The following is a 17,608-nucleotide window of genomic DNA, read 5'->3' as shown; positions in this document are numbered from 1 at the left end:
TGTGCTCTTCCTGACAGACTTGCCTGCTCCCGAAGGTCTAAAGTTCAAGTCCATCAAGGAGACATCTGTGGAAGTGGAGTGGGATCCTCTGGACATCGCCTTCGAAACCTGGGAGATCATCTTCCGGAATACGGTAAGGCTCGCAGAGGAGCCAGTGTGCCACAATCTGAAAGACAGTCAAAGAGCTCTGCAGACTTTCATATCAGCTCCAGTTCCTTGGCTTTTTGCGGGAGACAAGGCTCTGATTAGCTCCTGTGTGTGTATATATTTTAATTAAGTGACTTTAATAAGTAATAAGCATAGTACTTAGAGCCGAGAGCCTAGGCAAATAGACATTAAGTCATCTCTGGGTTCCCGATGTTCTTCATAGTCTTGCAAATCTCTACTCAGAGACAAAAGAAAAGAGAAAGAATGCTCTCTGTCTCCACATGCCTCTGGGCCTAAAGCACAAGTGAGGGAGCAAAGTGAGTTCCCCAGTTCAAGTCCAGGCTCTGCCACTTACTAGGTATGGGACTACGATGCTGCTTCTTAGTCTAGCAAAGGAGAGATTAAGCCTGTGGCTCTAGAATTCCTTTGTCTCTCACAGTCTGTCACTTGATTTGAGTGTCAAAGGGGTGAGCATAGAAGTTTATTAAAGAGAGAAACACACTTGAGAAATGTCTTTATCGTTTTTGTATCCTCAGTACTTACTATACTGATCAAATGCCTAGTCAGTGCTGAGTGAATAGACAGAGAAAGAAAAGGGAGATGAATGAAAGTGAAATGAATGAGCTGCATAAATGAAGAGGCTGTCACCTCCTTTAGGTCTTATTAAGGTGCTTCTCTCTTTTAGAATAAAGAAGATAAGGGAGAGATCACCAACAGCTTGAGGAGGCCAGAGACCACGTACCGGCAAACTGGCCTCGCTCCTGGGCAAGAATATGAGATATCTCTGCACATCGTGAAAAACAACACTCGGGGCCCGGGCCTGAAGAAGGTGACGACCACCCGTGAGTATTACCTTTAAGACTAATATTAAAGCTGATCGTACCTCATAGCACCTCTGGTTGATAACATGCCCTCTGACTTAGCACCAGTACCAGTTCGCTTTTGCTATGTAAAAAGCAAGCCCAAAACTTAGTGACTTAAAACAGTAAATCTGCATGTTGGTGATTTGGGCTGAGCTCAGCTGAACAATTTTTCTGTTCTTGACCGGGCTCCCTTATGCGTCTGTATGGGCTGGGGGCTGGATGGCCTGAGCAGGATGGTGCCTTTCTGTCCCTCTGGCCTCAGCCTCTGGGATGCTTTCATGGCAGTGAAACAGGCTGAACACTAGCACTCTGTCACTTGTGCCAAAGGAAACCTCAAGGCCAGTCCACATTTAAGGGATAGGGGAACAGGTCTATCTCTTGAGGAGAGGAGCTTCGATGTGACATTTCAAAGAGGCACAGACACACCAAGATGAACAAGTGAGACCGCTGCAAGCAATCTACCACGTCATCTAATTTAATATTAGCACCAGGCCTGTGACAGAGGTGGGGCAAGTATTAATGTTATTATTTTTCAAGAGTGGAAACTCATGCTTAGAAAAGCTAAATCAGTTTCACTAACATCACATGGCTGATACTCTCAGGACCACAAATTTAAGCCAGGGTCCAGTTTTATAACTTGAACTCCATTACCACTAACATTGGCTAACCTCCAGTTTGTGTAGAATGTTGATCCCATGCCTTCAACAGGTCACTAAAAGGTCACTCGATACTGATAATGGCAGAACTTCTTAGGGAGTAGAATAAGTTTGGCACTACTAGATCATTTGGTGGGGGGGAAAAATCCGAATTTGGAGTTGTTCTACCAGAAAGCAAATTTTAAATAAATAAATAAACAGATAAACTAACAAATAAATACATCATGTTGCGTTGTCATTTGAGAAAACCTCTTTATCTTTTTCAAGACAGCATATGTGCCAACTGCTTAAGAAATTGACTCTTCTTGGCAGGGGATGGTTGGAAAAGTTAAATCCGTTGACTAATGACAAGAAAGAACATCTTACATTTAAATATTTGCACACTTTGCTTAGCTCAGAGCCAATTTATAGGATTGTCTCCTTCACAAGCGTTTTCCGTCATCCTGACAACATCCCTCTGTGGTAGGTAGAAGGCAGGTACCAACAGGAAAAAAAAATCATTAGATCACCAGAAGGGCATAAAAAAGATCAAGCAAATGCTTTTTGCTATAGAGAAGGCACACTGAAAATACAATAGACTTTTCTTTCATCAGCCCTTTTTCTTTTTAATCTAAACATGGGGATTTGGCAGCTTTATTTTCTTCTTACTGCAGGACAAACATCCTAACATTTGAAGTTCCCTAATCACATAAATATCAACATTGAGAGGCAGATATTTACTTCTTTATTTTGCTGATGCCTGAATTTTTTCCAGGTTCAAAGGACTTTTAAAGTTTTGGTGCCAAAACACTTTTGACTCTTTCCCTCTGATCTTTATAGAGATTGTATTACAACCATTTTTGGCACATGGATGTTTTTGAGCGGCCTCCACACTTGGAGGGGAAAGAGCATAGGCTATGAACCCAATCAGTCCTGCGTTTGAATTCAGGCTTCTCCACTCACTGTTAACTTGAGCAGGTTAACTTCTTTAAGCCTCTCACCCACTGTCTGGGAAATGGGTTTATAGTATCCTCCTTATGCAGTTGTCATGAGAGTTAAGACATAAATGATAAAGCACTGTGGTTGGCCCATGGTCAGCACAGGATAATATTAGTCTCCTCTAATCGAGGGTCTCAAATCTAGAGGGAGATCAGTCCTTGACCGAATCCCAACTTTTTTCAATAAAAGGGCTGCTAAAGGAGGCAGTAGGTATGGCATGGGTACTTGCCAGCACCTGTAAGAACACAGGACAGGCAGCTTCACTGTCAAATTAGAGCATTGTTTTCATTGGGCATTTTGCGAGCTCTCTATCTGTGAGCTAAGACTGTATCAACACCTAGAATTCAAAAGAAATAGACTCTGCAGTTTTCTCACAATCAGCTATGAATTATTCCTTCTTCTCATTCCCTTTATAAAACCAAGTTCCTTTCATTTGATATCGTTTCCTCAACCAATGCTGAAAACAGTAATTTAACTATTTTTAAAAATAAAGAAGGAAACATGGACTAAACGCCTTATAAGTCTTCATTTTCGACATTTACAGAATGCCTGGAATGTTTGCATTAAAATTGTTTATATAATTTTAAAAAATAGACTTAAGACACAAACGGCAGAAACTGAGTCTACACTGGGGTTAAGAAAAGTCAAAGACTCACTGAATAAATGAACAACCCTATCTAAATAGAATACTACAGTTTGAATGAATTGTAGAGAAATCTGTTACAGAACAGTGAGACCAGTGCATTAGAATACTCTTCTTTTTAATTGTGATAAGAACACTAAGCATGAGATCTACCCTCTTAACGAGTTTTTAAATGTACAATATTGTTAATTATATGCACAATATTGTTCACCAGAGCTCTAGAACTTAATTGTCTTGATTAACTGAAACTTTATATCTATGGAGGAGGGAGTATGTGTTTACCCGATTGCAACAGGGTCAAAGGGCTTCCTGTGAGGAATTGACATATAAGTGAGATTTTGAAGAATGAACAGGCGATTTTCAGAAGAGAAAGGGGTGGGCAACCTTGGGAAGAAGAGACAAAGGAACAGCAAGCGCAGAAGCCAGTAGGTGAGAAACGGCACTTGCTCTCAGAGCCCTGAGCAGCCGCTGTCAGAGCACAGAACAAAAAGGGTGGATGTGGGGCAGGAGGTGAGTAACGAGGCAGGAGGAGGATCCAGATGAAGATACAAAGATAGGCAGCTGTGACGTTCCTGCCTAAATTTGTTTCATCAAACGTAACTGTCCATAGCTGCTAAGACAGTCATTGCCTCACAGGGAGTTTTGTCTAATTAAAAAACAAAAGAGACTAAGTCAATATTTGTTTTGTTTTGTTTTGTTTTGTTTTAAATCAAGTAGCCCCTAAGCTTGTTCCTCCAACCTATGAGAACAGTAATGATAATAATAACGGAGTAACAACCACTTATCATTTAACGGTCATGCTCCATGCTCTGTGCCAAATGCTTTGCAAGCACTATCTCCCATACTATTAGAAAAAAAAGCAACAACAAACCCTACAAAGCAGCAGTCATCATTTCTACTTATAGCTTGTTAAACAGGACATTGAGACTCAGAAGATAAATTAAGGTCAAGTGGTCAGTAATACACCTAAGTGTACACAGATGGATCCGGATGGCTGCCAGCCCTCTCTCTGCATGGCCCTGGCACTTGCCCCAGTCTCTGAAATGGCTCTGTCCTCTGCCCATCCCAGGGTTGGACGCTCCCAGCCAGATCGAGGTGAAGGATGTCACAGACACCACTGCTCTGGTCACCTGGTCCAAGCCCCTGGCCGAGATCGACAGCATAGAGCTAGCCTATGGGATCAAAGATGTGCCGGGTGACCGCACCACCATCGATCTCACCCACGACGAGAATCAGTACTCCATTGGGAACCTGAAGCCAGACACCGAGTACGAGGTGTCCCTCATCTCCCGCAGGGGCGACATGTCCAGCAACCCTGCCAAAGAGACCTTCACAACAGGTAACGGGCCTTCCTCTCCACCCAACACCAGCAGAGGAAGGATTGTGAGACTTCTGTCCCCCTCTTTGTTGGGGTGTCATCCCGGCTCCCTTTACAGTAGGAAAACAGAGAGTTTTCATTCCTTTAAATTTTATCTTAAAATATTATAGCAGTTGGTTGATTAATTTTTCAAGGAAAAAATATCCAAAATATGTATCTTTTTGCATACATAGAAGGTGCTGGTCTGATAGTCTCAGACAAAAGTTCTAGTAAAAAAAACTTTAAATAAATGTTTTAATAATAAAATACAGTATATAGAAAACATGAATGACAAAGATGCCTCCTAACCTCTTAGCTGATGGCATTTTTTTTAAAGTACCAGAGTGTCAATCACTCATTCGCTATTTTTATTAGAGCTCAGTAAGTATTGTATGAGTTATTAGAAATACAGTGATGAACACGACAGGCCAGTTCTTAAATTCATAGGGCTTTTCAAAAAGTTTTTGTATAGTTCTTTAAACCCCAAATCTGAGGAAAACAAAAACGACTCAAGTATCACATCATTAATAAGGGGGGAAGGTGCCAAATATGTAGTATTTGTTTAGATTTGTGCATCAGCTATTGAGAAGCGTATGTGGGCAGTTTTGTCATTTCTCTTCAATGGCAGGAGCCTAGGAGCCTTTCGTATCTCAGGTTGAATTGTCACACTCCCACTTTCCTGGTACCCAGTGTTTTCCATACGAATGTCCCTTCCTCTCCTAAACAGGCCTGGATGCTCCCAGGAACCTTCGTCGCATCTCCCAGACAGACAACAGCATCACCCTGGAATGGAGGAACGGCAAAGCAGCCATTGACAATTACAGAATTAAGTACGCACCCATTTCCGGAGGTGACCACGCCGAGGTCGAAGTCCCAAAGAGCCAGCAAGCCACAACCAAGACCACACTGACAGGTGAGCTCCACAGCCCAGACCTAGCCAGCCCCAAGGACATGTCCCCGTTTTGCAGCCCTCCAGAGAGAGACAACAGAGCAGCTCCCAGCCTTCCCTCTCACTTGGACGTCAACGACTGAGCCTGTACACTCCATTCACTGGGAAATCACAGCCTCCAGGGACAGACAGCTCAGGGCCATTGTTTGCTTTTTGTTGTTGTTGTTGTTGTTGTTGTTGTTTTTATGCCAGTTTTTTTTTTTTATGCTATATATGCGTAATTTTTTTTAACATTTTATTTTTGTATTTTCCCCTTTCTCTCTCCCCAGTCCCTTCTGGTAACCACTAGTCCATTGTCCATGTCCATGAGTCTCTGTTTGTTTGTCCTGTCCATTTGTTGCTTTTAGGTTTATATCCCACATATAAATGATATCATGTGATTTTCGACTTTTTCTGTCTGAGTTATTTCGCTTAGCATGATTATCTCAAGGTTCCATCCATGTTGTCGCAAATGGCAGTATTTCATCTTTTCTTATGGCTGAGTAATATTCCATTGTATATATGTACCACAGCTTCTTTAGCCAATCATCTATCATAGGACACTTCGATTGCTTCCATGTCCTGGCCACTGTGAATAATGCTGCTATGAACATCAGTGTGCAAATATCTTTTTGAATATGAGTTTTCAAGTCTTTGGGATAAATACCCAGTAGAAGGATTGCTGGACCATACGGTAGATCAATTCTTAGTTTTTCGTTTTTGAGGAACCTGCATATTGTTTTCCATAGTGACTGTACCAATTTGCAGTCCCACCCGCAGTGTGTGAGGGTTCCTTTTTCTCTGCATCCTCTCCAACATTCGTTACTACTTGTCCTGTTCATGATGGTCATTCTAACAGATGTGAGATGGTATCTCATTGTGGTTTTGATTTGCATTTCTCAGGGCCGTCGTTATGATACTGTGAAAGGCTGTCTAGTTTGGTGCCATGTTTCAACGTGCACATTCTCTCTCTTAGGTCTGAAGCCAGGGACTGAATATGGGATTGGCGTGTCTGCTGTGAAAGAAGACAAGGAGAGCAACCCGGCCACCATCAATGCGGCCACAGGTGAGGCGCTCCTGGAGCCCCACCACCACTGGGCCGGCACTGCCTGACGCAAGAGAAACGGTAGACGCCCCAAGGAGAAAGGGGCCCCTCGGATCATCTAGCACAGATATCTAATTCAGAAGTAACGAAGCACGCCACATCTCAATGATGCTGGCAGGCCTCTCTATACAGAAAGGGGAGCGAGGCTTTTTGGTTTTGTTTTTTAGGAAAAATTAGAACCATACTTTATAAGAAATCTGCAAACCTTTTAAGTTGATAACCAATTCCATGTTTTGTTTCGTTTTGTCTTTTTAATGCCATTGACTAATCGAAGCACATCTGAGGGGTTTTCTCAGAAAACTAACCTCTGTCGTACACCTGGTCATACAGATTTATAAGTGTCAGGAACAGTTGAAGTCAGACTTTGTTCTTACCTGTTGCTCCCCACAGCTCCAGCCTGTGAGGGAGGTTGGTAAGGGGCTGCCTGATTTGAAGCCATTGATTCTTCGTTCAGACTACTTTTTTCCTAAAAAGTGTGTTAAAAAAAGGAAGTTCTTCTCTCTACCTCTCCGTCAGACTCCTCTTTACCTCCTCCGGACACCGCAAAGAAAAGGAAGGCTGGTGTGCCAAGGACAGATCACGCTCTACGGAGCCTCTTCATTGTGCGGGAGCCGTAACGCTGACCGCTTCATCTTTTTGTTTTGAGGTCCTTGTAGGTTCACATGCTGTTGTGAGAAATAATACAGAGAGCTCCCCTAAACCCCTGGCCGTTTACCCCAATGGTAACAATTGTGTAACTACAGAACAACATCACAACCAGGAAAGTAACATCGGTACGATCTGTCGACTTTATTCAGACTTCGCCAGTTTTACACGCACCCCCTGTGTGTGTGTATTTAGTTCTATGCAATTTTATCGCTTGTCGATTTTTGAATCCCCCACTAGTCAAGACACAGAATAGTGTCGTCACTAAGATCTCTTTTGCTATCTTTTTTTTATAGTTGCAGGCACATCTCTCCCTCCTCCCATCCCTAACCCTTGACAATCACTGATCTGTTCTTCATCCCTATAGTTATGTCATTTCAAGAATGCTACATAAAAAGAGTCATACATAAAAATTGCATAGAACTAAATACACACACACAGAGGGTATGCAAACTCTAGAGATTGGCTTTTTCACTCAGCAAAATTCTCTTGAGAGCCATCCAAATTGTTTCTCGTTATCAAGTCGGTTCCTTTTAAATGCATTTAATTAAGTAGCATTTTGTGATATGGATATACATTATATCCTTTTTAATCTTCCAAAAATCCAATGAGGTAATGTAAAACCACATTTACAAAGGTGAAGACTGGGATGCAGTTAGGTGAGACTCCTGAAGTCACACAGCCCCTCCACAGCAGATCTGGGGCTGCAGCCCCGAGCCGGCCAACTTACAGCCCCAGAAACAGCCTGCCTCACAGCCTGAAGGGCTTCATCTCTCTATTTTCCTTCCAGATATGGATGCACCCAAGGACCTTCGGGTGTCTGAAACTACAGAGACCAGCTTGACCCTGCTCTGGAAGTCCCCGCTGGCCAAGTTTGACCATTACCGGCTCAACTACAGCCTTCCTGCAGGCCAGCCAGTGGAGATGCAACTTCCCAGAGACACCACATCCACTGTCCTGAGAGGCCTGAAACCTGGTCAGGAATACGCCATCCTCCTGAGGGCAGAGAAGGGCAGGCACAAGAGCAAGCCCGCACGCGTGAAGGCGTCCACAGGTGAGGTCAGCCCCTGAGCTTCCTACGGGCCCTCTGTTCATTGTGAGGCTTGCAGACCCAGCAGCCAGGCCATCTTCACATGAGAGACACAGAAGGAAAACATGCTGCTTTCTCCATTCATATAGCTTCTAAGTGCCACTTACCTTTTCCTCTTGTCAATGGATTCAGCAAAGTTCTTTTGCTGGGTGATCAGCAGTGGTTTTTAAACATTTCTTCCTAGGAGAATTTAAAGCATCAGGGTTTGTGTTTGTCTTTAGTTTTTCTTTTTGATTTTGTGCATTTTACAGTCTTTTAAATTGTTTCTTTTTTTACTCCCTTTAGCCTAATAATTAATTTACTTTTCTTTCTTTCTTTCTTTTTTTTTTTTTTTCCCCAAGGTGATCAAGATGCTGGTAAGAATTCTTTGGTTATTTCCCATTAAATGTTTTTATTCCAGGTCTTTTGCTTTCCCCTAAGGTTACCTGAAAATTTGCATATGGTCCTTGGAGCCTTTCACGGTACCCTTCTCATTTTCTCTTTTCTTTTAGTCATTAAGAAGTGAACTTCATTTTCCCATTGCAGCTTAATCCTGACCTCCGGTGTCCTTTCTGGCCCAATTATCCTGTTCTTTGTACCTGCTGCCACATTTCCTCAGTGGCTAAATTGAAAACAAAATTAGAAAAATATCCATTCTTCTCATATGAAAAATATGCACATGTAGTTTTGCCCCCCAAATACTCAAGATATATAAGTAGAAAATGTTAATTCTTCGGGATTCAACAAGTCATAGTCTTTAGTTTCAACTTAATTGTACATATTTATTGAGAACCCACTGAATACACTGTAGTGTGCTGGTATCTGAGAGAAGAGTGGGGCACAAATATAGCCTCGTTATTTTGACTCATGTGCTCCTCTCACAGATCTTGGGGAAGACTAGACATTCAGGGTATTAGAACTCGATCAGGGAAGGGGAATCAGGAGCAGCCAGGCAATGTGTCATGACAGAAATGTTACTCCAGCTGAATCTCCACAAACAGAAAAAGAGTTGTAATAATGGGCACATTTGGAAATGCCTTGAAGGGTCAAATAACAAGTAACACAAGCAAGATAGAAGTTGGTTTCCCCTCTCAGAAAATAAATCTGAGGTTACGTGGTTCGGGAATAGGATAGCAGTTCCAAATTATCAGAAACTCAAGCTCCTCCTCTCTTTCTGTTCTGCTATTCTTAGTCCTTGGCTTCCGTTCTCGAAGTCACCTCCATGTCACAAAATGGCTGCTGCGGTACAGCCTTCACATCTGTGTTCTAGGCAGAATGAAGGAGGAAAAACCAAAAACAAAAGGGAGTACCTCCAGATGAGTCTTTCTGGAAACTTCACCAGTGACTTCTACACATGTTTCATTGGCCACTCCTGGCTATAAGTAAGTCTAGAAAAGGTAGTCTTCTGTCTTCTCAAGTCTCCTACATTTACTAGAGTCAGTAATATACTACAACCATGCTCTGTGCTAAGTTCTGAGGTTGCTAGGTCAATTAAGACAGGTCTGTGCCCCCCAAAAAGCTCACTGTCTAGTAAACAGACAACACAACACTCTGCTTGCTATAACTGGGAGTGCAGAGGGTATGGAGGGAGCACAGATGCCTTCTAGGCATCAGGAAGGATGAAAAATAGGAGGAAGCCTTTGGACAGACGCATAGAGGCCGACAGGACTGTGTTGAGGATTATGTAAAGAAGTAGAAGTCCAGGCACCTGGCCTTTTTAAACATGTGGGAAGAAGAAAGAAAAGGGATAAATGGGAGCTTTTGGGTAAATGTACCATGCGTCTATGAGTACTCAGATGTCAAAAGGCTACCGATTCAAACCTCAAAAGAAAGGAGCTCCCAGTTCTTCATCACTGATTCTTAATAGCAGAAGTAGATAAGGTGCCATTCGTTGTCTGTGGGTTTTATGAAGAAAATATAGAATTGGCTGCCACAAGACATCTCTCCCAGGGAATTCCAAGGCTCTAATAACCATGAATTGAGCCAAAATGCAAGCCTTTTCCTTGGTGCAGCGCCAAATTAAAAATATGCGTAACCTAGCTGCCCATCACACCTGAAACAAAAGCCGAAGACCCTGGCGTAGGCTGCAAAGCCCTACAGAACCTGACCCTTCCCATCTTTCTGACCGCAATTCCACCACATGTCCCCTTGCTCGTTTCACCACGGTTACCTGGCCTTCTCACTGCTCTTTAAATATGCCAACCCTGCTCCTGCCTTAGGGGCTTTACACATGCCATTCCTCCTGCCTAGGTATCTCTCTTCTCCCAGTTATTTGCATGGCATCTCTCTCATTGCACTCAGCTCAAGCGTCAGCTCAAAAGACTTTTCTGGCCACCAGTATAAAATCATGCCCCCATCCTGATTTACCCCTTCATGCTTCTCCAGAGTTCCTCATGATATTTATCAGGCCCGATATTATTCAGTAGTTAGTTTATTTATTTATGGCCTGCCTCCAACTACCAACCAAAATGGAAGGACTTCATCTCCTTTATGTAGTGCTGCATCCCCAGTGCCTTGAACACAGCCAACCATGTGCTTTATGAGCATCTGGGGACCCCAGTTGCTCCAGAGGCAGTATTTCCATTGAATCTTCTGGTTTTCTCCTTCTGCCTCTGCATTAACAGCCCAGATTCTCTCCTTGACAGCTAATGGGAAGGAAAAAGAAGTCATTCCCCAGAAAGTCTTTAATTAAACTTAATCTGGATAGAAAAGGAAGGAAGGAAAGAAGAAAGGAAGGGTAGGAGGGAGGAAGAAAGAGAAGGGCTAAGAAGGAAGGAAAGTAGGAAGGGAGGAAGGGAGGGCCCAGGACAGATTGGGCAATTGAGGCTTAATGCCACATTGAGCTAAGGAGGAAGCATGGGTAGTGATTTGGGACTTTAAAGGGGAGGAAGGCAATTCACGTGGAGAGGCAGAAGCAAAAGTCTGGTAAACAAATGTTGGCTGGGCCATCTTCCACATGGGATACAGAGAGAAGTTTGATTGAATGGGCCTTGCTAGGTTCTTTCTTGTCTGTCACACCTAGTTAATAATAAACTCTAGTTATCTAGGACAGTACTTCGCTCCCTGGAGAGGTCCTCTACCTAAATTTTTTTAAAGCTGTTAGGAGTAAGGTAAAACTTTCTTCCTAAGTCTTTTGTTTCTTAAAAATAGCTAGCTTAAAATAATGACTGTCTCAAAGAGGCATATTTTGAGGTGGCAAATGCTGCTTCCTTTTATGTCTACGAGATGGTGGGAATCTAAAGATTTAAAGTTGACACAGCCAGAAATTTTTCCAGGCCAGCTGGTCCACACACTATCAGAACAGAAATGAGATTTCGAAATTCCGATTTCCCAGGCCCACTGGCATTGTTCAGAGGATAGATGCCAGTGCACAGCTGTAAGAAAAAGACAACAGCCTTTTCATAAAGAAATGCCAAGAAACTGAGTGTGGAACTATGAAACGGAAACACTGGACTTCTGGGGCGGTCAGCCCACAGTGTATCATTTGCTCTCGAAATGTAGAGTCTGCATTTATTATGGGAAGCCTCTTAGTCCCTACCTCAACTATTCTTCTGTATTTTTATTCATATTATTCCCTCCCTTTTCATAACTTGTATCCCTCTCCCTTTAATTTATCTACGGATTTTATTTGGTGAAATCGTACCTTTTACTTACCTGACTAGTATGTGTTTAGTGAAGGGGTTTGAGTAGAATACAAATAGCTTCCTTAACAGTCACAGCCCTACTCACTAAATATAAACTGATGCTATTTTTTGAATTGTCTAACCACCCTCCCTCAAAAAAAAAAAAGGAAAAAAATGGAAGAATAGCCAAAAATGTTGATGGAAGTATCATTACCATGAGTGTTACTATTTATTGAGCAACATAACATTAGGTGGAAATTACTCTAAAACTGTATGAACAAAGAAGAAAGGATGTGAGGGGTGTTGTATCACAGCATCGGTGGCATATTAAAAAGCTGCTTCAGAGAGAAGAGATGGTTCTCGTCAGGAAGAAACATTTTCTGTTGTGGATCTCCTCCTCGCCTCTCTCTGTCCATCTTTATGGCAACGGTTTAATAGATAATCCGTAATCACCTCCTTCCTGCCAAGTCAGGTCACTCTCATAGCTCTAATAACCTGGGACCTGAAATTTGTCATGGGAAAGAAAAAAAAAATGTTTTATGACAGAATGAGAGAGACAGCTTAAAAGGCAGTTAGAGAGGAAAGACAGTGACCTCATTCACATAAAGGGGAAAATTGTCAATGTCAGCTAAGTTTCCGACAAGCAGGAATAAAAAAGAGGAAAGCGGAATAAGAAAGGGAATTTATGGGCTACAGGACCAATTTTCTTAACCTTACTGTTTCTCTTAGATTGCTTTTGTCTTATGTTTCTTCGTGCATGAAGACTGCTGGAGTTTAGTTGTGCTTTAATCCCAAGGTCAAGGATGCAACTGCTATATCTAGAGCGTTGCTTCAGCCTCACAAGGGCTGTGGGTTTAAGATTGGATGACTCTCCCTTTCTTTCCCTCAAATTAGATATATCACTTTGAGTTTTGAGGTCTTCTCTTTCTCATGGAGACCGTGTTTGTGTGGTTAGAACTGATATAAGGCTTTGGATGTGAGCTTCTAGACACATGTTTGGGTTAAATGAGGAGTTCATAGAATGTAGTTCAAGATCAGGTACCTTAAACATTTTCTGTAAAAGGGCTTGATAGTAAATATTTCATACCATATGGTTTCTGTTACGACTACTCAACTGTGCCTTTGCAGCACAAAAGAAGCCATCAACAGTACAGAAATGAACAAGCGTGGCTATGTTCTAATAAAACTTTACTTATGACACCAAAACTCGAGTTTCTTATATTTTTATATGACGTGAAGTATTCTTATTTGGATTTTTTTCCCCCAGTCATTTAAAAATACAAACACTGTTGTGAGCTCACTCATTGCCGAAAGAGGCAGCAGGCCAGATTTGACCTTTAGATTGTGGTTTGCAGAACTCTGTTCTGGATCAACCAAGATTTGAAGGAGAGTGAGCTTTGCCAATATGAAACAATTAAGAAGAATACTCCCCAGAACTTGGAAAAGTCTGAATTAAATACAGTCTTAAAAAATGTTTTCCCCTCTGAAAGGGTGTCTTCAATCCAATTGCAGGCTAAGATTTTCGAGTTAGAAGCCTGCTTTAATGGACACATAGAGCTCATTTGAAATTAGCAGTGTGTGAGCCATCAATAAAAACAATCATTCTTTTAAATGAACTCAAAGCAGTTTTTACTCTGTTGTTTACATGATTCTCTTCCAGAGAAAATCCTTTCTTACTAAGACATGCAAAAGTCCACTTAAGCTCAGCCCTGGGCGACCTATCACCTTGAAGGAATATTCATGCAAGAGAGTTTTTATTATATTTTGTGTGTGCGGGAGATGAATGAACTTAGCAGGTTCCATTTTCATAAGCTCTGTTTTTCCCACTCGTTTTTTCTGTCCAGTAAGGTTCTGTTTTACAAAGACTCACCGCCTTGCACCCTTCAGCCTTACTTATACTGTGTTAATTTATCTCTGATCTTCCTGAAGTGGTTTATGTAAACTGACTGGAGCCCATAAACTAACAAAATCCCAATATAAAGAAACAATAAAACAGACCTTACATGGGAGATTGAGGAAGCATGAACAGGAAGGGAATCTAAGAGGAACGAATTTTCTCAAAATACAGACAGTTGGGCAGCTCAGACAGAGAATCCCAGTAGCCGAAGGCTGTTCTTTCTAATCTCATCTGATGAGAGACACTTTCCAAAATGGAAACTGAAGACCGGAGCAGTACTAACATAGATGGGTAGTTTTCTAAATCCACAGGACACAGGTCAGTAGGAAAATCCCATTTCCAAAAGACAAACCCAAATATGCAACAGGGCAAAGAAGTATTATATTGATTTTTCTGTTGGTGTTTTGATGGGGATGCAGTGAACAAAATACGGCATTCGGGCCACCATGAACTTTCAGCACTGGCCATGGGTTTGTCATCCTCAGGTTCCCAGAAGGAAAGTGTTTGGAGGAATAGTTTAACTGACCCCATCTCTGTCATTATTTAGGCCACATCCCTGAACTGGAAAACCTCACCATGACCGAGGTTGGCTGGGATGGCCTCAAACTCAACTGGACCGCAGCTGACCAGGCCTATGAGCACTTTGTCATTCAGGTGCAGGAGGCCAACAAGGTGGAGTCAGCTCAGAACCTCACGGTGCCCGGCAGCCTGCGGGCCGTGGACATCCCGGGCCTCAAGGCCGCCACCCCTTACAGAGTTACCATCTATGGGGTGATCCGGGGCTATAGAACACCAGTGCTCTCTGCTGAGGCTTCCACAGGTACCTCTTACCTTTCTGTCTAAAGCTTCTGTTTTTCCCAACAGGAAATTGCCCAAGGATAATCAGATGCAACTTGCTTTTGAATGGACTTGTTCTGCCCCAACTTTTAGCACTAAGGTGTTTAAGAAAGAGAAGCCATCAGGCTGCACAGCTTCAGGGGGAGCTTTCACACTGTACCCCAAGTGGACAACACCCTTGGGAGCTGTGCAGAGCCCAGCCTGGGGACTAAACATACAGCCTCAATGTCAGAGACATTTGGCTTCACAAATAGGTCCCCGCTGGTAAGGCGTACTAAAGCATTTTATTTAAAAGGAAAAAAATAAATCACAAAGCTAATCTCCTCATCTACTGGAGGTTAGGGTAATTCCTTAAAGAAACAAGATAACAAATCTTTTCTTCCCCCTCGGCCTCTTTGCTCTAGTTCATAATTTTAGGAGGCTGCATGATGCATTTTTATCTTTTAAAAAGTCCTATTTTTTAAAGTAATCTAAGACTGTTCTTGTGTTTAAAGATGCCCTGGATCTTGGTGTGTGATTTGATTATTAAACGGTGCTCTGTCCTTCTCCAGGGGCAATTCCCAGCTTGGGAGAGGTCACCGTGTCCGAGGTGGGCTGGAATGCCCTCCGGCTCAACTGGACTGCTCCCGAAGGGGCCTATGAACAGTTTGTTATTCAGGTGCAGGAGACTGACGCACTAGAGGCAGCCCAGAACCTCACAGTCCCGGGAGGGCTGAGGTCCGTGGACCTGCCTGGGCTCAAAGCAGCCACTCATTATAGCATCACCATCCGCGGGGTCTCTCGGGACTTCATCACAGCCCCTCTCTCTGTTCAAGTCTTGACAGGTATTCTAAACTAGTTTGTTAATTTGCTTCCCACCCCTCCACCCCCGTTGTCTCTGCTTAGGAGGGATCAAAGCTCTTCCCTGCTCTTCACTGGGTTCAGCCCCTACCACCTCGGGGAAAACCGGTGGTGAATCACCCCTGATTCCATCCAAATGTCACATCCCTTATATGGCTAAGTCTTAATGTGGCATGGTAGCCAATTCCATGGAAAATTCCACCTACTCTTTCTTTACAAAAGTGAGAGGTGACTTTTCTTTCAAAACAAGTTTCGGTCATAATATTTAAGAAGTTGGAAAGCACAATTTGCAAGTGGAAAAAAATTGGTCTGGGCTCGTTTTAAGATCACACCAAGACTCCCCAAAGCCCCATCTGTATGTCAAAAATGGAAGTCGCGAACAATTCCTAGAACTACCTTTTATTCCCAAAGGCTCAAGAGAAAAACCCGGCATTAGTGCCAACCATTGGAGTGTGCTCAACAGCTGCTGTAAATAAATTATGCATCTGTAATCAACACTAACCAGACAGTGCATCCCAACCCTAGCCAAAATGCCATCTTACCTGAATCCCAGTATACAATTGCCTTTTTTAGTAACTTGGTAACTCTGTGTCCTTGCATAGAGGAGGTTCCAGATCTGGGAAACCTCACGGTGACCGAGGTTAGCTGGGACGCACTCAGACTGAACTGGACCACCCCAGACGGGATCTATGAGCAGTTTGTCATTGAGGTCCAGGAGGCTGGCCAGGCCAAAGAAGTTCACAGTCTCTCCGTTCCTGGCAGCCTGCGCTCCGTGGAAGTCCCAGGCCTGAGGGCCGGTACCCCTTACACAATCACCCTGCACGGCGAGGTCAGGGGCCGCAGCACTCGACCCCTCGCTGCGGAAGTCACCACAGGTATATGACCCTCCTCCCAGATGGGGACGTGATTGGAACAGAGAAAATTCCTTATGTAGCAGAACTCTGTTTCAGTGTTATTTACAGGCAACATGAATATGAGCTGTCCCTCAGGGAAGTCTGGGTTAGAATTCTACCCTACTCGCTGATTATTCTTGGGTATATCATTTTACATCTCTGAGCCTTCTTTTCTCATCTTCGATTCAGTGATAATACCCCTAACTCAGAACTCTGTCAAGAGCAGTGAATGAGATAATGAAAGTCCTCAGCAAAGTGCCCATCTTATAATAAATATTGAATAGCAAATAGCTAAATTTATCAGATAGCCAAATAGCATAGTAAAAACAGCGTAAACAGCAAGGCAGTGGCATGAGAATAAGGTCTGAACTTTCGAGAGAAATCTCGTCATTAGTGGCCTCAGAGTCACTAACTGCCATCCGGCTTGTAGTCAGATCTCTACAGAAAACATTTGAAACGATCTAGTCAACTGCTGAAATTATCCAAGTCCCTCTCTCCTTAACAAACACTCAAGGCAGGGACATTCTCGAGAAAAGACAACCACATTTGACTTAATGTTTTTCATTCAATTTGTGGAGGAAAAACAATTCATCTCAATATGTCCTCTGAAAATATGCTGCTCCATCTGTTACAGAAAACTCCATGCTGTTCATAAAGTTTCTAGAAACAGCCTTAAAGGGAACTCTGGGCAAATGGGCCAGATTTTTGGTGATTTTTGGATTTTCATGCCAGTCCCGAAGCCCATGATCTTCTCTATAGACCCTGTGTTTTGATAATGCCACCCAAATAACCTAATTTGAAAAAAAAAATTTTTTTTGAGTTTTTTTGCTCATATATACCAAATAAATTTGGTCCTTGCTAGAAACTACACGCAATTCCAAAAAATAAGAAAGGTGATATTGTAATCCACCCAAGCTGGCCAGGTTATCATTGTCCTGTGTTTCCTGCAGTCCCTTCAAACCAAACAAGAGCAAAAGGGGCCTTTGAGACTACTGTAATCTGGGTCCAGCATGCGAACGGCCTACATCTGCAGTTTGTAAACTTTTGTTTTCAGCAGCGGAACTCAATTTTCGCATATAGAATATTACAAAGAACCCCATATATGACAGCTAAACGAACTGCTGTTC

At 42.7% G+C, this 17,608-nt stretch overlaps 1 protein-coding gene across 1 annotated transcript in view; it reads left to right on the top strand.

Moving 5' to 3' along the window:
* Window positions 1-17,608, top strand: part of TNC (tenascin C) — an 89,210-nt gene that overhangs the window by 34,654 nt on the left and 36,948 nt on the right. The window contains exons 4-12 of the mRNA XM_023531043.1: window positions 18-133; window positions 833-989; window positions 4,357-4,626; window positions 5,372-5,557; window positions 6,549-6,638; window positions 8,113-8,376; window positions 14,459-14,731; window positions 15,300-15,572; window positions 16,191-16,463. Coding sequence (XP_023386811.1) covers window positions 18-133; window positions 833-989; window positions 4,357-4,626; window positions 5,372-5,557; window positions 6,549-6,638; window positions 8,113-8,376; window positions 14,459-14,731; window positions 15,300-15,572; window positions 16,191-16,463 — 1,902 coding nt within the window. The remainder of the gene's footprint in view (window positions 1-17; window positions 134-832; window positions 990-4,356; window positions 4,627-5,371; window positions 5,558-6,548; window positions 6,639-8,112; window positions 8,377-14,458; window positions 14,732-15,299; window positions 15,573-16,190; window positions 16,464-17,608) is intronic.

The sequence above is a fragment of the Pteropus vampyrus genome, unplaced genomic scaffold, assembly GCF_000151845.1.
Source record: "Pteropus vampyrus isolate Shadow unplaced genomic scaffold, Pvam_2.0 Scaffold61, whole genome shotgun sequence".
Taxonomy (NCBI): Eukaryota; Metazoa; Chordata; class Mammalia; order Chiroptera; family Pteropodidae; genus Pteropus; species Pteropus vampyrus.
This window is presented reverse-complemented; position numbering and strand designations above follow the sequence as displayed.